We start from the raw sequence: 23,161 nt of genomic DNA, 5'->3' as shown, positions 1-23,161 counted from the left end.
TTGTTATTTTGCTTGACAGCGCGTTTCTTTAAATATGTTTAGCTGTAAGAACTTTCAGAAAAAAGCAACAATTTAATTTTTAAGAAAAAAGTTATAGAAGTTTTCATGTATACATATATATATATATGTACTATATATACAAAATAATAACGAAATGATTAAGTTCGTGTAAATAAACAATAAATATGATTCGTTCTTAAAACAAAAGTGTTTGCTGTGAAAATAAATATATTTATACTTCAGTTTTAAATTTGTACAACTTAAACCGTGAATTTTTAATGCGTGTAAATAAACAATAAATATGATTCGTTCCTAAAACAAAAGTGTTTGCTCTGAAAATAAATATTTTTATACTTCAGTTTGAAATTTGTACAACTTAAACCGTGAATTTGTAATGCACATATAAGGTTGTCAAATATCTCCCTTCCGCTTTTTTGCTCTTTATTCAATGCTTTATAAAAAGTGTTACAGTGATCGGATTTAGTTCAAATATGCGCCGTTTTGGTTGATAATCTGTTTCCATCTAGACGGCAACTTCATAATACCTCCCTCGTAGAAGCCCCCCTCCTTATTTGCGAAGAACTCGGACAGCCACTTTTCACAAGCCTCTTTTGAGTTCAACTTTACACCACCAAGGGCATTCGCAATGGACAGGAACAGGTGGTAATCACTTGGCGCTATGTCCGGGCTATATGGTGGATGCGATAACACCTCCCATCCGAGCTCCCGTAGCTTCTGACGAGTCATCAACGAAGTGTGTGGTCTGGCGTTGTCCTGGTGGAACACTACATCCTTCCTGTTGGCCAATTCTGGACGCTTCTGGTCGATCGCCTGCTTCAAGCTATCCAGTTTTTCGCAGTAGATGGTAGAATTAAGCGTCTGGCCATATGGGAGCAGCTCATAGTGGATGATTCCCTTCCAATCCCACCAAACACACAGCAAAACCTTCCTGGCCGTCAATCCCGGCTTGGCCACTGTTTGGGACGATTCACCGGCCTTCGACCACGACCGTTTTCGCTTGATATTGTCGTATGTGATTCATTTTTCGTCGCCAGTCACCATCCGCTTCAAGAATGGGTCGAGTTCGTTCCGTTTCAGCAGCATATCGCAGGCGTTGATTCGGTCCAGAAGGTTTTTTTGCGTCAAATCATGCGGCACCCAAACTTCAAGGTATTTTTTGTATCCAGCCTTCTGCAGATGGTTTAAAATGGTTTGGTGACTAACTCCCATCTCCTGGGCGATGTCACGAGATGCCACATGCCGGTCTAACTCGATGTATTCCATGATTTGATCGGTATTTGTCGTCACAGGTCTTCCGCCGGCTGGCTTATCCATGGTGTCGTTTTCACCGGCTCTGAATCGTCGAAACCATTCCTCCGCGGTTCGAAGTGATAGAGTACCATCCCCCAAAACACCATTAATCTTACGGAACGTTTCTCTAGCGGATTTGCCTTTAACGAAGGAAAACTTTAAAATAGTGCGAATTTCGGCGTTAGTGAACTCCATGTTTACACGTCTATAACTGTTAAACGCAATATCCAAACTAATCATGCATAGCGTCGTTTTGTAGGTTATGTCAAGACCTTTCATATTATGTATAGTATTGCCAGATACGAGCTCTGTAGCGCTTTGTACATAGCCGCGAAATTCAAAAAAACCAAAAAGGCGGAAGGGAGATATTTGACAACCTTATATTAAAATTTGACGAGTTTGGGTCAAGTATTTGTAATATTTATTTAAAGTATTTCCCATACTTAAAGCAGTACATTTATCGTACTTGGATCCATAGCGTTCGTTCTCAAATTCATAATTTCGGTCTCAAATTATTCGTTCTTGAATTTAAATTTTTATCCTTGAATCAAAAAAATTCGAGTTTACCGTACTTTCGATGCGGTTCGTTCTTGATTTGATATCGAAAAGCGTTAATTTTTCCCTGAGTGTATACATATATATTTTATTAGTATTTCGGCTGGGATTGACCCTTTTATTGTTTACTCCTTCGCGTTGGAAGCTTTTGACTGCATAGTAATACCCCTCCCAGAAGCTTAGTAATAGAATAGATAACATTTGAGAACGACTTTCTCTCACTAAGTGCCTCCTTTTGGAGCCTGTGAGCACGCTCGTTAAGAAGGATTTTAAATCAAAGTGAATTTTTGTGAGTTTAAGGAGCTTTTTATGTTCTTGCCGCTTTTAATTGAGCTGCAAAGAGGAGAAAAAGGAACAGCGCGTAACAACGCTGAATTTGTGAATTTCTGGCGGCATGCCGACAATACGAATCCGAGTGTTTTGACTTTGTCGAATTAGCCATTGTGATAACATTTATGAGCCCGCGTTCAGGGGTTGTGTGTGTGTGTTTTGCTGTGTGTGCTGTGTGTGTTGTGTGTGCTGTGTTGTTCTTGTGTTCAGCCGGTGCTCCATCGCACTTAATTGGGCAAGCGATTGCCTGACTTGCTTACAAATGTGCGTTTGAGTCGTCGGGCCAAAGATCACCCATCTTCCATCTTCCATCCCACATCACCCATACGCCCCGTGTGCGGGGCCAGAAGCGAAAGGCGGGAAATGTGGAGTTGTGGAGCGGATGGGGGTGTCACGCGCTTGAGGAGTCGCGCACGTATTGAGCATGTGTGTGAATATTGCACGCGATAAATTATTTTAAAGCGCGCCTTCCAGTTTCCATTTCCCACTTCCCATTTCCCGTTTTCCATTTTCCCGACCCTCTGGGGGGCCCTGCAGACATCTATTTAATATAGCGCGACGCATCAGTTTTAATATTGTTACGATTTTATTTACGCACATGAACATTTATAAACGTTTATGACATGTCATCCATACAGGCCATCCTCCTTTAATTCCGATGGCTGGCTGCCTTCGGTTTGTGGGCCGACACTACTGAAATAATATTTATTGTATCTGATTTTTCTTTAGTCATTATTATTACGCATATTTATTATGCATTTATTAATTTGTTTTGCTGTGGTTTTTGCCCACTTTCCGCCCCCTTTTTCGCCAAACGGACAAGCGGGCAAACAAACGAACGGACACATACGGACACGGATACGGACAGGGACAGGGACACGGGAATAAGGATACATCAATGGGCAGGTTAAACATTTTCGTTTGATTTGTTATCATTGAGGGCTGGGCTTTTGCTGTTTTTGTTGCTTTCGCTGCTGCGGCTGTCGTGGCTCGTTGATGGCGTTTGTAATTTCGTTTTCGGCACTATGTAATTTATTAACTTTTCATTGAAAGTTATGTGCAAACGCACGTTGACGACATCTTTAATTAATTACATTTTAACATGATAATTAATAGTGCCGCGTGCGTCGACAGGCCGACAAAGCCCGCCATAGCCAAGTGCCAAACGCCGAACACCCCGAATGCTAAATCAATCGATGGGTGCTGCTGCTGGTGCTGGTTCCTTCCCCCACCCAGGAAGCCACCTGAATCCGCCCCAACCCATCCGGAATCCTTAAAGCCGCCCGATCTTGGGTTAGGTTATGGCTACGTGCCCGCTTTAAAGCCACGCCCATTCGTCGGAGCATCGATAGCCATAATAATAACAGCGGGCACAATCAAACACACTCAGTACAAAGTCGTGGGCACTGATGATGACCATAATGATACACAAACAATTGCCAAGGAATTTCAATTCAATTCCCTTTCATACCCATCAATCGTGGCCTTTTCGGGCATGTTCCATTACTACCTCTTAGAATATCCCCCATTTACATGTAATGTGTAAGCTCATTTCCACTCATATTTGAACTTCCACAGCATTATTTATTTGTTTGCCATCAGGACACCTTCAATAGGGGGTATTAATCAGTCGGGAAACCATTCCCACTACTGCGTTTGTACTTTCTGTTTTTCCGCATCTTGGGTGTGTGCTTGTGTTTTTTTATCATTCCGCCTTGTTCACAGGACCCTTCCTCCCTTGTCCTTTGTCCTTCGTCCTGCTGCCCAGAAAGTGGCCAAGAAAGTTGTTCGCACAGTAGCCAAGATTGAGTTCTTATTCAATTTGTACGGATTTGTTGTTCGCCGGTCCTCTTGCAGTCCGCTCTTAAAGCCTAACCCCAAACACCCCCCTTCCACCCAGCTGCCCCAGTTGCTCCAGTTGCTCCAGGTCCTGTCCGGCCACTCATCCCTGCCAATTCCAATCCCCAATTGGCCCCGGCTCGAGCCCACTCAACTTCTCATTCCTCTTCGGCTGCTCTATTGGAATTTATTTCATATTATTTTCGTTGGTCATGCCACAGTTGGCCCCCGTCAATATTTCTCCCCTTTCCCTCCCCTTTCCCTTCCCCTTTTCCTAATCCCAACCCTAGAATCCCCAATCCTCAACCCCGAAGCTCCAACTCTTGCCACCGACAATACAAGTTGGCACTGGCGGCATTGTTTTTGGGGTGCGATGGCAAAAGTTCCTCGTGTTGTGGACCCAGCTGCAGTCAATTTGAGTTGACCACCCAAGGAGCAGCCAGGACCATCCAGGACCATCCACGACCATCCAGGATCATTCAGGACTATCCTGCACTTTGGCTGGATGCCTGCAGATGGATCAAGTTAGCTGCTAGTTGACTCCTGCTGCCAGTGCAACGAATGCCCGGGGCCAATCAATGCGCCGGCAAAAGTATGCTACGAAAAAGTTGCCATCGAAACGGAACTGTAAAACCATGAAAATGTCCTTGCCAGCTAAATGCCACTCTCACACACACACACATACACGGCGAATGCAGTGCGGCAAATTTCTTGGTATAAACTTAATAATGCATCGGGGCAAATAAAGGAGAAAGAGCGAAAGAAACAACGGCAAGTCGGTAAGCCAACATAAGTTTTTGGGGGGCTAACTTGTTATTTTTGTAATTGGCACTTTGCAGTTTTATTGAAGCGCTGGAGCCCCGAAAAGGGCGCCCGGGATTTTGGACAACCACTCGCGTCCTTTGTATGGATCAAAATCCAGCTTGGTTATTTATACACTGCGTTCAGGTGTTGTGATCGATGTCCCTGACCACTCAAGCGGGACCTCAATCCGCATCTGAGGTGGCCCACGTTAACCACTTAACCGCATTCCATAAGCTGGTGATTGTGTGCCTGTGGACATACTCTGCACTGGCGTGGCCATTTGGTTCGGGAACTCGGTACAACAAGTACGCTTATATGGAGTAAACTGAGTTGGCCTGGACTCGATTTTCAAAGCCCTGCCACTGGGAGCCACTAGGATTCAGTCTTTCCAGAGCCCAGTCTCAAACTAGCAACGTTCCAAATTGTCAGTTTTCAGTTTTTGGTGTTCGGCACAAATTAAGTGAACTCGCATATCGTGATACCGCAGTGATAGAATCGATAGACAAGATGCATGTGGTGGGGGCTCTGGTCAATCTGCTGCTGATCTCGGCCTGCGTCTACACGATGTACTCGCTGACCCCGGCGGACCATCCATACGCCTACCTGGCGGCATCGTTCAGCCTGGTCCACGGACTGCTGGGCCTGCTGCGCTTCTACACCGAGGAGCCGGACGAGTGCGGACGCACCTTCATGATCTCGGCCAGCATACTGGAGGTCATCCCACTGCCACTGGCCAACATCGAGTTCTATCTGGTATCCGATCAGTCGGGAGTGGCGCTGGTGCACGGCCTGTCGCTGATCCCACTCTTCTACGACATGATCGGCAAGTTGGGCGAGGACTGGGACAGTTCGACGGAGACGCTCAAGGATCTCGCCTTGCTGGGCAACATCGTCTCCACACTGTATCTGGCCATCAAGGACGGCAGGAATCTCTACTACGCCGTCGCCGCAACCGCCTTCCTCGCCAGATACGGCAGCTCTCTGGTCGATCGCTGCAACGAGGGTCTAGGCCATGTGGTGGGCACTCTGGGAAACGCTGGCATCATGGCCCTAATGACCTACACACTCACCGAGGGCTAGTTGCTTAGACTCCGAATTGATAGTTTCGCGAAATAAAGCCAGGATTCAACTGCAATGACCTTCAGCTGAATCAGAATCTTACAATTGTGGTGCCAATCATTGTAGCATCTAGCACGAACATTTGAATGGACATTTATAGGGTATTTTGGGGTAAAGTCTTCAGATGAGGGAGGCACAAGCATTATTAATCAAGGATATTACTGTTGTCTAAACGCCGTGTCAAGGGTATGCAAACTTCGGTGTCCTGCAGCTGCATAAGTGGCCTCTCACTCGCGCGACTTCAAATTGCGAACCTCGTTGTTATTTGTTCGCTGTCTGGCTGAAGGGGCAGCGCGGAAAAGACGCGGTTCAAGGGCCGAAGGACGACAGACGACGGACGAAGGACTCAGCACGAAGGATCCAGAACTCAGGAGGGCATAGAAGAAGGGCAAAGGGGGAAAGAAGGGGCAATATTCGTGGACGCAGCACTCTGATGGCTCTCACGTCACCACTTCAGCAAATTGCGGCAATAATGCAACAAAGGTTTCTTGGGAAACACATACCAAATTGCATAAGCAAGGCAAGGCAAGGCCACGGAAACCGGGTGGTCTGTCCCGATTCTTTGGGGCGGTGCTGGTGGGATGTATGCTCGCTCCTTGGCGACTGGCGGATTGCAGGACTGGATGACTGGATGACTGGATGACTGGAGGTCTGAAAGACTGAGAGACGACGTCAGTCGCTTGGCCGCCAAAGCTCTTGAACCTCCTCCCCCTCGCATTTCATTTTCAATTTGATTTTTTCCTGCGCCTTTTTTTGGATCTTTGTTTTTCCGCCCCAGAAGGAAGAAATTCCCCCCAAGAACCCTGCGCCCTTGTTTACATTTTGGCTGGCTGTTGTGGTTTCCGCTTTTGGGTCCCGCGTGCGTTTCCGTTTTCGTTTTCGTTGCAACATTTTTGTTTGTAATTTACTTTGGAATGCTGGCGCCACAGTCGCCACAGTCGCCGTCGTCGCCTTCTGCGGTTTTCTTAGAAAAATCTCCAGTCGCCGTAATTGCAGTGCCTGCAATGCCGCCCGTAGTGCTCCGTACTCAAAACCTGCCACTGCCGACAGGCAAATCAACTGTCACCCAGTTGCTCAGATGCGGGACCACGGGCGGTATGAGCAATTTCGCATTCCTCATACGCCGCGTGGGTCGCCAACAGAATGGGGGCACTGCAAGGGAGGAAATGCGGGTGCCACTTTAAGTTTGCGTTCGCAAAACACCTAAACATCTTCACCGCTTTACATTCCCAAGAAATAGTATTTTGCACCACTTTTCTATGCATAATGCAAGATATTGTCGATAGCCAACGACAAATTGGCGACTTTAGGCATGATATTCCCACAAAAAACATAAAAAAGTTGCACTTTGGCATGAATGTGTAAACGATGGTTTTGCTTCTGCTATTACAATGGTAATTTAACGAGTAAAATACCACATTTCACTGCAGGCGATCAGCGGTGAAAAAATCATCTTGTAAATATTAAATTGGAGCCGCCAAAAATTCGCACAAGTTACGAAAAAATGACTCAGACTCTCCGAGTGATTATTTCAACTGACATATAAACGATCGATTTTCAACAATAAAAATTATTAAGTATGTTAAGAATATTCATTTCAGGCTTTGGGTTCAAAACAAATATTTTGTAATAGTTTTAGTTGTAGTGCGTATTCCTATTAATTTCGACGTAATAATCTATGTACATGTAGTCCACAGCATCACCACAAAGTGCCCAAAGTGCAAAATCTGTCACGCCAACCCTTTTTTATTTAACAATTTTCCCTGCAAAGTTTCGATTGCTTGGCCTGATAGCAGTTTGCGGCTTTTTATAGTATGATAATAATAAGGAGTACGTTTCTCGAATTATCATAATGCAGGGAAATTTGTTGTTATGTGCATGTTGGTTAAGTTTTTCTGCCTTAAATCTCAATCCTTTCCTCCGATCCTATGATTATGATTTCGATTCTAAGAGTCCTCTCCACGATACGGAAAATCTGTCCAGTCCGTCAGTCTGCGGAGTGCGAAGCCATCGTCATGAGTTTAATACTTCATAGAGGAGTATAAAACTTTAAAAAATAAATAACCTAACATAAAACACCTATGCAGATAAGCACTGTTGGTCGAAAAATTGAGGAAATCCTTGTGTCGACTTCCAATTAGCCTCAATTAAAGGATCATTAAGGATTAGGCTTCAGTACCTTTTGCACCGGAAAGCACACAACCCGTATCCTTCAGATTCCCATTCAGCAGCCGAACTTCGAGTTGAACATCCCCCTGGAAACATCCAACAGGCAAAAGCGATAACTAACTAAATAAATAACATAAATTAACTAAATTTGTAGACAATTTAGTCTGCTAAGTGTAAAAGTTTTTTGTTTTCCCTGTCGCTGTTTTTATTTCAGTTTCTACTCTTTTTGCCATTGTCATTGCTGCCGTTTTTGTATTTGTTTTTTGGGTGCTGTTGCTGTTTTTGTTTTTGTTACTGCCACTTTTACTGGCCAAAAAGTAGGGGGGGGGGGGGGGGGGGGGGGGGGTGGGGGGATTTTCTGCAAAAGTGAAAGGGGTCTTTTTGAAGGGGAGAGGAAGGGAAGGGAGAGGCAAGTGGTAACGGTTTTGTGCATTTTTGGTGCTTTTGGCGCAAAAAAGGATACGCTTGATTCGGACCCGTTTGGGGTGCCTTCTATGTCACCGTTCAAGGATGCGCCCATCCAGGACATCCAGGACACCTAGGACACCCAGGCCATCCGGGCCACCAAGGACACACACTGGCACACTTGGCAAAGAGAGAGGCGGAAGGGGCATGCAATGTTGTGACATCAAATGTTCATGTTAACAACTTTTCCAAAACTCAATGAGCTGTTGTTTGTGTTGTTTGGCGCCCAAGTGTGTGAGCCAGGATACACAGGGACATGCCAGGGATATAGAACGAGACGGGGCTACAGATATAGCGATAGAGATAGCGATACAGATGGACGAGGAGAAAGCGGGGAAAGCAGGCAGCCAGGCAGCCAGGCAGCCAGGCGCAAACACGAATCGAGTGTTTTGTAGCAAATAATTTTGCACAAAGTTCTCGCCTTAACGATTTGAACACATGTTAACATGAGGAGTAACAACAGTTGCGCAACTCCTGTCCCTGTCCCTGTCCTTGTCTCTGCTCCTCCTGCTCCTCCTGCTCTCCATGCCACTGAAACCTGTCCCCGCTGCTCCTCCCCCTCTCGTCCAGGCACTGGGCCAAAGGGCACGAAGGATAACACTTGGACAAGATAATGAATATGCTTGAGCACCGACGATGATCCAAATGAAGGCGACTCCAGCAACGACAGCTCCTTCAACTCACCAGGAATCTGTGATCCCCGTGTGGTGAGGTGCCACATGAATAGTTGCATTTTGTTGCAATCTATTTATGTTTTGCGGCTGCAATTATGTTGCAGTGCTTTCTATTCGATACCCTTTTCTATCAAGCGGTTACTGAAAAGTAAAGCAAACTAAATTGCATGTTAGCTTTAAAAACTAACTCGTTTAACATTTAACTATTTGCATTTAGAAGTGGTCTATAAACGCCATAAGCTTGTTATATGCATACGAGTATATTTGAGAAATAATTTTCATTTAACTTACATGGCCATTGTGCGACACCAGTATTATTGTAACCACAAAAGTGGTTTCGGATTGGGTTGAGTGGTTTTGGCGGATGTGAGCCGACAGTGGTATAACAGGTTTATATGATGTCTAATAAAATGGAGCGCGAGAAATGTAAAATTCGTATTCCGAGGAGCTACTTCGCCACCACTACAGATACTCCGACATGGCAAATTCGCATACGGAATTCACGCCAGCTCTCATCGGGTGGGAGGAAATTGCGTATTTGAAACACGTTTAAGCAGCTGCAGGAGCATAAAAAGGATGAGCGACTGCCAAAGGATACGGTGCTGGAGCAAAAGAATCCTGCACATGCACTCCTTTCCTGACACTAACCCACACCCACACCCACACCCACATCCACACCCACATCCACACCCATTTTTGCCATCCCAGGCCAACCGCGATGCATAAAACTTTCAACGAAGACAAATCGTGACACAAAATATGGCAAATTGTAAGCGAAATTATTTGGCACGATGGACCAAGTGGTGATTTCGAGAGCTGCGGAGCCGGATTGAATTACGCCCGCGGCGCAGTTGTCCAAACCATCGGCTCAATCACTGATTGCCACTGTCTTGATTGATCGGCATGGCAATCAAAGACCCGGGCCAGCAGCTGCACTGCATCCCCAGGAGCAGAGGCGCCCCCAAAAGGGGCGAACATTGCTGTTATATACAACTCTAAATCACCAGATCCAAACCTGGTAACTCAAAGCCAACCAGGATATAGTATGCATATCTATCGCGAAGTCAGAAATCAATGTAGGAGTATGACTAAAGTGTCGAAAGCCATGAAGATATGAAAACTGCGCCTGCAATTAGTCTTGAAACAAGGCAGCAGAAATTGCACTTGACAAGTGAATAAATTCATTCCACGCCCATGATGCACTTGCTCTCTGCCCTCCCAACTCCACTCGATTTTGCCCTTTGCTCGGATCTTCTGAGTGGATGGGATGGGATGGCTTAGGCGGCACTTGCCGCTGCCAAGGAGAAACGATGGTAAATAGGTGGTAACACATCCTTAAATATTTACGCGGAGGACTCGGCGAGTTGGGGAGCTGGGGATGTCCTGACCGGGTAAGCCGCTAAGCTAACCTTGTTACACACGCCACATTCTCGACGGATGCTGATGGCGTCGGCGGTCGGGAGAACCATGAACCGATTTGCCATGTGTCAGGTGGATGAAGCGCAGCAGCTACGGAGCAACGTTAACAAGTTGCCCACCTGGGCACATGTGAAGAGATTTACAACGGGGCGGCAGCTCCGGGTTGGTGCTCCGGGGTGTTCCTGGGTGTTTCTGGGTGTTCCTGGGTAGTCCCAGCTGTCTGGCTTCCCAGTGGATGCCAGCTGTCTGTCCCGATCCAATCCCATCGGCTCCGCTCGCCTGCATCCATTGTCTTTGCAATCGAGCAGGGCTGCGGCAGTGGAATGGGGATCCGGATACGGGGGAATGGGGATTGGGGAATGGGAAGAGCGGACAAGTGACAGCCAGTTCCGCGGTGCTGTTTCCCTCTTCCCGGAGCCGCCCGCTTGGCACTTTACCGTGCGCTTTTATTATTATAAAATACGCATGAGTTAGTGTGCATATTTCATGGATTTTGTGTATAAAAGGGATAAAAATGCAATCAGTCGCAAAAACCAGCAAAGTGAAACGGACATAGGATGGAGATGGAGATGGAGATGGAGCTCTGCTGCACATTGCTACCTGCCAGCTCACACTTTTCGGGAGTCCAATCCTCGCCAGCTGTCACCCGCGAAATCTCCGCGAAATCCCAGCTAAAAACTTCCCTACAATGCGATTTGTCCACACAGAAAGTCCTTGATCCGGGCTAATTTCATAATGGAAATCTATGAGCGAGTGTGAAGTGACTGGGAATAAAGTGGAATCCGAGGACAGGAGCCACATACAATCATATCTTATCGTATTGCCGCACATCTGAGACTCCGAAAATTACGCATACGCCGCGTGCGCCAGCTGCCATTGCGCCAGCTATACGAATCTAAAATAAAGTAACCATTAATTGAATAGCTTTCATGGAAAATTCAAAATGAAACTCAAATCATTTTCAAGCGACTTGCAGTTGATTGAAAGATGACGAATGCATAATTTAAGAACGGTTCCACACTGCACAAAATAGTTGGAATCCGATCTTGTGGCGAAAGGAACCACGTCGCACCAGACGGGAAAACCACTTTTCAGGGTCAGGAGCCAATCCATTGGATTGGCCTTGTGCACAACAGGGCCGGGGCCAATTACTCAATGTGATGGATGACCCACCGAATGCTTAAATGAGTTGCCCGACCCGACCAAAAACTTCCTTCACAGCGTAGGAAGTGGTGTGGTGACCCCACACGCACACGTAAGCGCACACAAGCACACACAGAAACACACACACGCACACACACGTGCCGCACCGTAACAGGTGACCTCAACCAGAGCAAATGAGCAAATGTCGGATTAAACAGAACTTGGCTCGTGGAAAGGTGAAATAGAATCGCTTGAAGATGGTCTAGTTCAGGAGCACACACTCGCAGAAATCGGGTGTGAAGTTGCGATGAATGTGGTTAACTAATACCCTTTGCTGCTTATATAGGGTGTTTTTTTTAGAGGTATAGAACTTTAAATTGCAATAAAACAACGATGGATTATTCGATTGACATGAATTTTATTGACATGAAAGATAATCTTGTGGCATTACATTTTAAATATGATTTCTGGCATATGACCGCCACGGCTGGCTCGGATGTAGTCCAATCTGGACGTCCAATTTGCAATGACTTTTTCCAACATATTTGGCCGTATATCGGCAATAACACGGCGAATGTTGTCTTCCAAATGGTTTAGCGTTTGTGGCTTATCCGCATAGACCAATGACTTTACATAGCCCCACAAAAAGTAGTCTAGCGGTGTTAAATCACAAGATCTTGGAGGCTTATGAAAAATCGGGAACAACAGCAATCTCGTTTTGGGCCCATTCGACGAATCTACGCCTTGCTTGATGATCGTTTGGTTTCAATTCTTGCACGAGTTGGATTTTGTAAGCACGCATGACGAATTGCCAAACCAAACTGAGAATAAATCACTTGACAGCTGTTAAATCGGTCGCCATCTTGAACAGTAATGCCAACTTAAAGTTCTATACCTCTAAAAAAAACACCCGTTATATACATATATAACATAACATATGCAGAGAGACTAGATCCCTCCTTTTTTAAAATATATAACACATGAAATATGATACTTATTTACAATAAAGATAATACAATATAATATACAATACAATAAAAGATAAATAATATGTTACTAACTTTTTTTATAAGCCAGCAAAAATGATCTGAAGTATTTCTCCCACGCAACTTGATCAATTTTAAATATTTCAAGATCTCGCAATTATTTGCACTGACTTTCACTGTAAAAGATATAGTTTCGAACGCAAATTTCTCGATTCCTTTGAGCAGCGAATGGTACCTACATTTTCTGCGAGTGTAAGCAACGCAGGCGGGGCTTGTGTGTGTGAGTGTATGATGCCTGGTTAAGGACACAAAAGTCATGACTGGCATGAGAACGAGCTCAAGTGCCATTGAGGAGGAGTGCTCATATTCCCAGACTTGCCACGCCCCCGACAACGACATAGCCGCCCACCCAAAGAAGCGGCGCAAGTGCGCGAGTAAATTCAAGAAACAATTTTCAGGAATGACTTAACTTTTGCGTTTATGTGAAAAGTTTCGCAACGTGATGTTATGCGAGCGTCGTCGACGCGTCGAAAGGATATGCAATTCACTAACGGTGTGTGGATGTGTGTGTGTGTGTGGGTGTGTGTGGGCATGTGCGCCTGTGTGTGTGTGTATGCGTGCGCCTGTGTGTGTGAGAAGAACGGAGTGTGTGTGATGGCGGTGTGCACAACCGCACAGGTGCGGCGTCAGAGGAATCGCAGCGAGAGACTCTGCTCCAGGTCCAGACCCCTGGTGATGTGGGCAACGTCCTCGGAGTCCAGCAGCTCCTTCTCGGCCAGCACCTGATTGAGGCGCCAGCGCATGGCGCGCATTTCGCGTCGCGTCGCCGGTAGGCGGGCCAGCAGGGCGTGGCCCTGCTCGGCGCTGAGCAGCCCGTCGCCATCCTCGTCGAAGAGGCGGAGCGTGGAGGCCAGCTTCCGGTCGAGCGGCTCGCTGCGCCGGAAGTTGGCCAGGCCGCGCACAAAGTGCCGGAAGCCGAGCGACGGAAACAGCATGGTGTCCACCATGTGCTCCGCCAGTGGATGCGCCGCCACCGGCGGCACTCGCAGCAGTTCACTGCGCAGCACTTGATCTTTGGAGTCGCGATCCAGGGCCTGGTAGTGGCCATAGAGGTAGTCGATCCGCGCCAGTGAGAAACCCGTATCGTGCTGGATATCGCGCAGCTCCTCGGCGCTCAGGTGGCGTGATGCAGTTGTTCCCATCGATTCCTTGATCCTTGAAAAAAATATATAGATATACAGTCACGTGGGTATACTATTTGCTGCTCCTCGCTCGTGTATGTGGGTGTGGTGTGTCCGTCTGGGGAGCGTGATTGTGTATGCCTGACACGATCGGTAGAGAATGGCCATGCTCGATCTGAAATGTAATCACTCAAGGTCACGAGTCCTTTGGACTGCTGGACACAGCCTCATGAGCGCACTTGCTCTAAATATTTTAGAATTCACTTTGTGCGCTACTTAAAGTGGAATAATTGAATATTATACATTATTGTTAAAAATTCCTGGTTGCCATTTTTAACTTGGAAGCCTCTGAGTTTTTCAAACGACAGCCGCATGACATTTTCTAATGGCAGAAATATACAAGGCAAAATATGTACAAGCACTTGGAATGTGTTTATGGATTTCTGCCAGCCTTGACAGCCCAAATAAATAACCAAAACGAGTACAAAAGTGTTATAATATTAATTAACATTCTGTTTGGCCGTGGGCTTTCCGTTTGACAGCCTACCAACTAATGGCGTTGAGCCAAGTCACACGAGGCCATGATAAGGATGCATGGGGTGGAGTACCTCCTCGTCCCCGGCGGAATGATAACACATAACACACCCGCGTGCCACTTACCGCTGATCCGGATCTGGATACGGAAGTGGATGGGGATGGGGATGTAGATGGGTACATGGATGTGGCTACGGATGTGGCTACGGATGTGGATGAGTATGTGGAAGTACATAGATGAGGATGTGGCTTTAGCTGTAGCTGTGGATATGGATATGGATGTTCTGGACACAGCCTTCACTCATTGTGGCATGTGTCAAAATTAATTTCGTAGGCAATATTTTGACGGGCTTTCATGCTAAGCTAAGAGGTCCCCACTTTTCAGCTCAACCCCCAGCACAACCCCCAGCTCAACCCCCAGTTCACCCCTTCCACCACCAGCAATTGCTCACCCCACCCATGGCATCATATGCGCAGGTGGCACTTTTGATACCCTGTACCTCGGATTAGATGGATTCATCCAAACTAATCCCCAACGATTCCATTTGAGTAACATACAAATTAAGAATTTTACAATTGCAGAGCCAAAGCTTGTTCGTATATGTTAACCTAACAAATACTATCCAAAACCGTTTGCGATTTCCGAAAACAAAAGTAATATTTTATTAACCTGGTAGTTTGAAAATTTTATTTTATTACGTCACACTGGGTATGCTAGTAATCCTTGATACTTTCCGCCACTAAATGCTACTGCCATGCAAAAGGTAACTTTGCCCTCAGGTTTTTATTTCCTTCGCTTGGCATACGTTTGATTTTTTTGGGGTATCGTTTCGTTTCGTTTCGTTTTGATTTTGTTGCTTGCTTATTTTGTGGCCAGTCATTGCCCGAATCCGAGCAGAGTGGGATTTTTCCATCGTCATCCGGGGGGCCACTGAACTGCTCCTCCTCCTTCTAGTGCTGCCATCACTGCCACAATATGCAAATCTCATTGCGACGCATTGAAGAGACCACAAACGGGGGCTGATGTCCTGATAGCTGATATTAAAACCATTACTCCGATGCCTGGTGCCTGGTGCCGGTTGCCTGGTGTTCTCCCCCACCCAATCCACACCCACATCCACAACCACAACCAAATCCGCCTCCACCTGCACACTCGCAGTATCCACAATGCTCACAGCAAGACAACAAATTACAAAAATTAAGAGAACATTTTTGCGGATGAAAGGCATTTGGCAGGAGGGGGTGGCAAGGTGGCCAGGTGGCACGGCAGGCGACAAAAGTGGCCAAAGTCCTGCCCATCAGTGGCATCAGTGGGCTCCCGCTGGAGGTGTGAAGATCCTGCGCCACGCCCACCCCCGCCTCCCTCCGCCCTTTGTGTGTGTGTGTGTGTGCAAATTAATGAAATTAAATCGTCTTCATTTGATGGTTGTAAGGGCCGGAGAAAAGAATTCGGTCGTCGTCGCCACAGGACTCATGGCAAATATCCTAATGGAACGCAGACTGAGATAAAAGAGGCGTCCTGCTGTTGTACTTCAATGCCAGCAACATTGTTCGAAAACCGAAAATAATGTCGCAGACTGGGAATAACAATAGTACATTTACATACCCAATGGTGACCAGAAATGGAACAAAAGTGTTGGTACGCGGAGTTCAAGATTCAGGGATGATCAAATCAAAATAAATATACCAATTATTTATTATGAAAAAAGTTATAGATTACTAAGAAGAGCTAGATGTTTTGGGAAAACATTGCACATATTTTATAGGATATATTCTCCAATGAAAATTCTTAAGACATTCCAAGACTTCTGTTTTTTATAGTTATTATAAAGATATTTCAGAAATAAAAATGGGAACACTAGTCGAGGTCCCCGGCTATCAGATACCTCTTACTCAGCTAACGGGAGTGTGAGGCAGACTGAGATATGCAAGTAGGAAAGCAAAAGTTTATACCATTGCACACGAGCGCCACCTAGCGCCAGCTTTTTCTATTGTTCACGTGTCTTTGACATTATTAATCGAGATTTGCCTTCAAAACAAACTTGCGCTGCTTAGGCGTCAGTGAAATCAGCTCGATTAATAGCTGGGCGTGGCAATCTTCTACGCTATTAGAAACTGTATGCTTAATCTTAAGTTTCAAGAGATCTCGACATTCACACAGGCAGACGGACAAACGTACGAACAAACGTACGGACAAACGTACGAACAAACGTACGGACAAACGTACGGACAAACGTATGGACAAACGTACGGACAAACGTATGGACAAACGTACGGACAAACGTATGGACAAACGTACGGACAAACGTATGGACAAACGTACGGACAAAAGTACGGACAAACGTACGGACAAGCGTACGGACAAACGTATGGACAAACGTACGGACAAAAGTACGGACAAAAGTACGGACAAGCGTATGGACAAACGTACGGACAAAAGTACGGACAAGCGTACGGACATACTTACGGACAAACGTAAGGACACGGCTAGACCCGCCAGTGATCCTGATTAACAATATACATATATACTAACTAGTCATTGAAGCTGGTCTTGTTTGTTGATTTAATTTTGTGTAAAGGGGACTCGTGTCACCACCGTAATTCTGCAAAGGAACAGACGGCTTTTTTTCCAGGGCATTCCAGGTTCGATTTCGGTCGAGTATCGTCTCGACTGGATGGCTGAATTAAATGGGAATGGAATAGGGACGGGGTATTCGTATTGGATGAACGCAGATTGCGTTTTCACTTTCATCATTGCATTTAATACGGATGAAATTGTTTGGTGATGGGATCCGGAACGTGATGCGAATACCCAGAATTAATTGCAATCGGAGCGGCAGCGAGCAAGGAATCAAGCGGATTTCGAGGCAGGCAGCAATCCTACACTCATAATATCGCTGGATGCCCCCCAGTTTTCTGCCTTTGTGCCTGTCCCGTGTTTCCCGTTCGCAACGCCGTTTGCTGCACTGGGAGAAATGATTTAACAAATAAGGATAAATTGTAAAGCAGAATATGTTAACAAAAGGCCTGGACAAAGTTGATTGCGATTAAAGGAAAAAGGAGTAGAATTAAAGAAATACTGAGAAAATTATTTCCAATAAATACTATGCAAAAAAAGTGCAGTTACTCCTATGCCACATATGCACATTTTTTTTGGGAAAAGATTGGGCTTTGTTTGGAGTTTGAACTACGAATATAAATTAAACTAATATTTACAGGTGAAGATTATATTTTGAATTACAATTCTTTTCGGCACTACTGCCAGTGGCTTTCTTTTGTCGCTTTCCACACAAAAGCAGCGCGGCAAAGGACACCACAACAACACAACACAACACCTTTGGCCGCCTGCTTTCCTCGGAAGTGGAATCCCCCTACCCATATCCAGAACTACATTCCCATTTTCATCGGAACACGTGTGGGAATCACCCGCTGATCCTTGCTAAAGGTGCCCAGCGGCTGGTAGCACATCCCACATCCCTTGTCCCTCGTTCCGCGTCCCCATCCTTTACAGAATCGTCCTTGTACACCCAGCGGATCCAATGGACAACAGAAATTAGCAAGTAGAATCAACAGACAAACGGCAATTAACGGATGAGAATGAGCATGGGGGCGGAAAGCTGGGGGCGCGGGTCGGATTGAGTGCAAATGAATAAGTAAGTGAGTGAACTGTGGGTGTGAGTGCGGGTGTGGATGTGGGTGGGTGTTTCAGGCGGTTCCGCTGTTTTCCAGGTGTTTTGGGTGGCTCGCATCTCAAATTGTTTGGAACAAACGCCGCTCCAAATAGAAGGGAGAACAGAAGAGGTCACCCATAGACCCACAGGCAACTGGCCAAAAAAAGACGGGAGGGCTGAGGAGTGACTGCCACCTGGCGATTTGGTATTTAGGGCTTTCCCCTGGGCATTGCCTACGCCTTTGCTCCATTGTGGTCGCCGATTCCAAAGCGGGTTCAAAACAAAAAAAGTTGCCCAGATATAGCTGGAATCTTTATATGTCCGACCAGAACCGGCTGCTTTATTGGCCCTTTTCGGTGTCTCTTTCAAAAAGCAGGCCAACTGCGGGCCACTTGAGCCTTTAAGTTCATTGGCTGCGTTGGTTGCACTATTGGTTGCACTATTCTGATTTCCTACTTTAAGGCATTTTTTGTGTGTTCTTTTCTCTCAAATTCCTCCCAGAATGCATTAAAATTTTAGTCCATAAGATGGCGCTCTAAATGATGGCACTTAAAAAAAAACTTTGGAAATGCAATTTACGAATCCATAAATTTTTAGTGACAAGTGAAACTTAATGGCTTTATGATGTGTATGCCCTTGCGCAATCTATTTAGTAGTAGTAACAATAAAATACACGAAATAAAACCATTTAATGCGCCAAAAGGAAAAGTCTGGTATTTTACACATTCCCTTAGACTCATTAAATTACTACTCTTTTCAGGTTATTATGTATATCGAATTTTCGAGAACTTCAACTATTTATCAGCTATTATTTTTTCTTAATATATATTCTTTTTTCTTATTATATTCTTAATATATATTAATATATTATATTATATTATCTTGGAAACTGGTTGCCTTTGATCAATTTATGTTACAATTATAGAAGGGTTGCCTCGTCACTTTCCCAAGTGTGCACTATGGGAAATTTGACCACTTTTTCTGGCCTAAATTAATAACTCCAGAACGGGGAGAGATATTCAATTGGTGTTTTTTGTATGGGGTTACACTAGTCCATATCTTTAATGATACCAAAAATTGTGGGCGTGGCACCGCCCTTTCTATTTTTTGTAATTAATAACTCCAGAACGAAGAAAGATATTTAATTTTTTTTTTTTGCATTAATTTATACAAGAACATATTTATACGTACCCCAAAAACGAGGGGCGTGGCACCGTCCCTTATATATATATTATTAATTTTCGTAAAGGCTTTCTCTAGTTTTGTATGCTTTTTTTAATCTCAGCAAAAACAACTGATTTCGTGATAGTGTTTATATACTAAATTATTTTACAGAACTTAACAACAATAGTACTAATTAAAATAACAAAACAACTCAGCAACCGCCTTGTTTAACTCCCGTTTAGCATGAGATTACTCTGAATTTGAAAAAGTAGGGTTAAGTCCTAAAATCTATAATTTCTCCCAAAATCGGTAAAAGTGGTTTTTAAAGTTTCAATAATCTGAACAAGAATTAAATAAGCTACAACATGAGGTATATTTCATTGATGCAATCTGCTGCAATCACTTTAAAGTTAGGCATTATAGAAAAAAATACTTTTGTAAAGCAACTAATATTTTTACTAAATTACTGGGACAACACTAGTTTTTTTTTTATTAAATGTTGCAAACGCCCAATAGAAGACCCACTGATTAAAATAGATTTTACAGAATGGAAATTAACGCTTTGGTTCCAAAGATATTAGAACTTTTGTAACGAAAGAAAAACTGAATGTTGCGGATTGTTATTTTGTGTACGCGCAACAGCTGTTTTTAACAGCTGATTTCTTTGTTGTGGCGCCATCTATTAAAATTTCTGGTATGCAGCACTAAAGACTGGTCAATTATGAATGCGTATTCATAATATATATTATTGAATATATAATATATTATCATATATTATTGTAATATTCCGACTTTCAGAAAATAAGTTTTGGCCAGAAAAAGGGGTCAACTTTCCCATAGTGCTAGTGTACCCAAATAATCTGGCAAAGTAGGCCACATTAAAAGCACACCTTTAATTTTTAATCGAGTTGGCATTGCCTATTTTTGACATTTGCTTTTAAGGAAAAATTGCGAGGAAATTCAGTTCACATCTAGAACCCGAACAGGAGAGATCATAGTCCGAACTGAAAAAACCCTAGTCATTCCACTGATATCAACTGAACTTCGATATGTCGAACAAGTCTAAGGCAAATCTACCTGGAATCAACGCAACGCGTTCCTCTTTCCAATACGAGTTCCTCATGCAGGAGCAGCCTCAGCAGCCGCGTGGCTCCAATGTGGAGTCTACAGAGATGCAGGTCTCGCCATCGAATATGGTGGATCAGTCTACCCAGACGGATATCTCCGGACCCATGACGTCCGAACAGTACGATATTAGCTTGCATTTCGGGTGAGTTCAAATGATTAGTGGTGAGAGTCCCGCATTAAAGATGATGATTTAATCAGCATGCTGGGCTTGAAGCAGCGAGTTCCTACCGAGAAGAATCTAACTGCGGTACCAGAGAATCAGGCAGGGAAAAATCCATTTGGGGATCCGCTTGCTAAGGAAGAGAATCCCAATCCGCCCACCGTGGCGACCAGGAAAGGGCGTAAACGAAAAGGAAGCCCGAGCCCATGTTCTCCAATTGCTGGAGTACATACATTTTAGCTGCAGTCTTCAGACTCGTATTGGCCACTTTGTGGCGATGCGGTGAATCAATACCGCTACATTTACTCTTCGAAGGATGCAGGACATTGATGTACAATTATTTGTTTTGTTACATTTAATTAATTTTTGTACTTAATATCACCTGCCGCTCATCGTATGAATAAATGAATAAAATATAAAAATAAAATATGTTAAATGGGATGTTCAAGACAAGTAGAACAGAGAAATGCAATTTGGTTAGATGGATAGGTTGGTAGGGATTGATAGGGTTTAATAACAATTTGGTTAGATGGATAGGATGGTAGGGATTGATAGGGTTTTAATAATAATAAAACATAAAGTGAAATTAAAGCAAAGGCACATTTTTAAGTTCATTACAATCTTATTTATTGCGCAAAATATATGTAAATGTGCTTGTCTTTATGCTTTTGTTATTACTTTATAATAATTATAATGAATCAATAAATTCAACATACATTTTTTAGTATCGGCATTTCAATAAGAAACCTTTGGAAAATGGAACTACAGGGTATATAGGACTGAAAATATGTGTGAAACTGTGTGAGTGTTAATCGACTGGCAATGCGTTGGTGTTGGTATGAAGGTTGCTGCCAATGGAGGGTTTTATTGCTCTGGCCTGGCTGAAAAGGACAGACAAGCCCAGACAGCCCCTCAGAGAAATCGGTCGGAGGTGGTTGCTGGATTGTGGGAGCCAGACTGCCAGACTGCCAAACTGCCAAACATCCAAACAGCCAAACAGTCAAACAGTCAAACAGCCAGGCAGACGAGCAGACAGACAGAAGGCTGGGGAAGTGCCGACAGCGGGCAAAAATGATTGCCGACAAATATTGGCGGAGAAATCCGCGTTTATTGTACACTTTTACGTGGATGGCGGGGGGAAAAGTCGGGGGGGAGCGAAGGTAAAATGCGTAACTTTAATGCAAACAGCAAAAGGCAGATGAAAAGGGGCCATGAGGCACTTACATACTTACATATTCATAAAAAGCACGGAATGCGAGTTCTTTATTGCGTGTCCCCGAATGTATACATAAACATTTTCGGATTGCATATTTTTGATAACGGATTTTGGGTTGATTAATTATGACTGACAGGTTTCAAGTTACAAGTTAATTACATTAGGCTAGTTTTAACTTTATCACACGCACTTTTGCCTTGATCTGAGGTCGTGAAAATGTGATTGGGTATTGGTTTTGATTGAATATTTATATATCATATTAATATCATTTGCCTCTTTTGTCTATGAACTATCTTTATTAGTTTTTTTATAAGTAGCTAAAATTTAAATAAAAAACTCTAAGTTACTTAATGACCTAAAATGCCTACCAACATTATGGGCAAGAATAATACATACAAACATTTAGAGCATAGGGTATGAAAACTGCTTCAAATTCGATGGGAAGGTTATTGGTTATTTTATTAACTTAAATAAAAAATACAAGAAAGTACTCTTAAGTCGGCTACAAAATACCCGTTACTCAAAGAAATACCAAGTTGTGGTTGCTCTAATTTCTTGACTTAGCGGTAGAGCTACTTGTTTTCGAAGTATTGAATAAGGTTTTAAATTAACTCTTATTGTAATCTTTATTTAATTTACACTGTAGAGTGCAGACACAAAAATTATGCTAATACCATGCTTATTTAAAAGCAAAATTTGATCGGGAAAAGTCTTTAATTTGCATTAAAATCGATTCGGCACTTTTCATGAATCAAATTGCGTGTAAAGGGTGTAGCACAAACAGAGTAAATAATACATATGCTCTGCAAGTAAGGGGTGTAATATTCTCAAGGGAAATGTGCAAGGCAAGGACGCATGGTGGGTGTAGTGGGTGGAGTGGGTGGCTGACTTTGGCCCACGCACACAGCCATGCAGGCACACAAACACAGACAGGCAGAGTCAGTAACCCACACTGTTGGGTTTTGAGTGCGAATCGGTGTGTGCTTGTTTGTGTGAGCGTGCGAGTGTGCGAGTGTGTGAGTGCCCATCCAGACATTTATTTATGCTCGTATTTATGCATATTTTGTGCTGAATTGACGGCAACATTTTCGCACATTTTCGTTACCCCTGAGTCCGAGATTCGTTCGGTGATTGCCTTTCGACCACTCGTTGTTCCCGTTAACAGCACGCTGATCTTTGACCTCGGATGTCGGATGTCTGACGTCTGATTTTTGATGTCTAAAGGCTGTTGCGGGATGCCTGATGGTCGCTGGCTGACCGCTGAAGTGGGCACTTGTTCTTGGCCACCGGGGA

The 23,161-nt window shown here is 44.3% G+C and overlaps 3 protein-coding genes across 3 annotated transcripts; 2 read left to right on the top strand and 1 right to left on the bottom strand.

Moving 5' to 3' along the window:
- Window positions 1-5,203: 5,203 nt before the first annotated feature.
- Window positions 5,204-6,003, top strand: LOC120455794. The gene has a single exon (XM_039642251.2). The coding sequence runs from the start codon at window positions 5,347-5,349 to the stop codon at window positions 5,917-5,919; it is 573 nt and encodes a 190-aa protein (XP_039498185.1). The 5' UTR covers window positions 5,204-5,346; the 3' UTR covers window positions 5,920-6,003.
- Window positions 6,004-13,500: 7,497 nt separating this feature from the next.
- Window positions 13,501-14,016, bottom strand: LOC120455716 (calcineurin subunit B-like). The gene has a single exon (XM_039642131.1). It carries the CDS (start codon window positions 14,014-14,016, stop codon window positions 13,501-13,503), a length of 516 nt encoding a protein of 171 aa, XP_039498065.1.
- A 6,308-nt stretch (window positions 14,017-20,324) lies between these two features.
- Window positions 20,325-21,079, top strand: LOC120456079. Its single transcript, XM_039642670.1, has 2 exons — window positions 20,325-20,634; window positions 20,691-21,079. Exons 1-2 carry the CDS (start codon window positions 20,414-20,416, stop codon window positions 20,890-20,892), a joined length of 423 nt encoding a protein of 140 aa, XP_039498604.1. The 5' UTR covers window positions 20,325-20,413; the 3' UTR covers window positions 20,893-21,079.
- The last annotated feature ends 2,082 nt before the right edge of the window (window positions 21,080-23,161 follow it).

The sequence above is a fragment of the Drosophila santomea genome, chromosome X (assembly GCF_016746245.2).
Source record: "Drosophila santomea strain STO CAGO 1482 chromosome X, Prin_Dsan_1.1, whole genome shotgun sequence".
Classification (NCBI taxonomy): Eukaryota; Metazoa; Arthropoda; class Insecta; order Diptera; family Drosophilidae; genus Drosophila; species Drosophila santomea.
The sequence above is the reverse complement of the archived record's forward strand: the minus strand, read 5'-3'. Positions and strand labels throughout refer to the sequence as shown.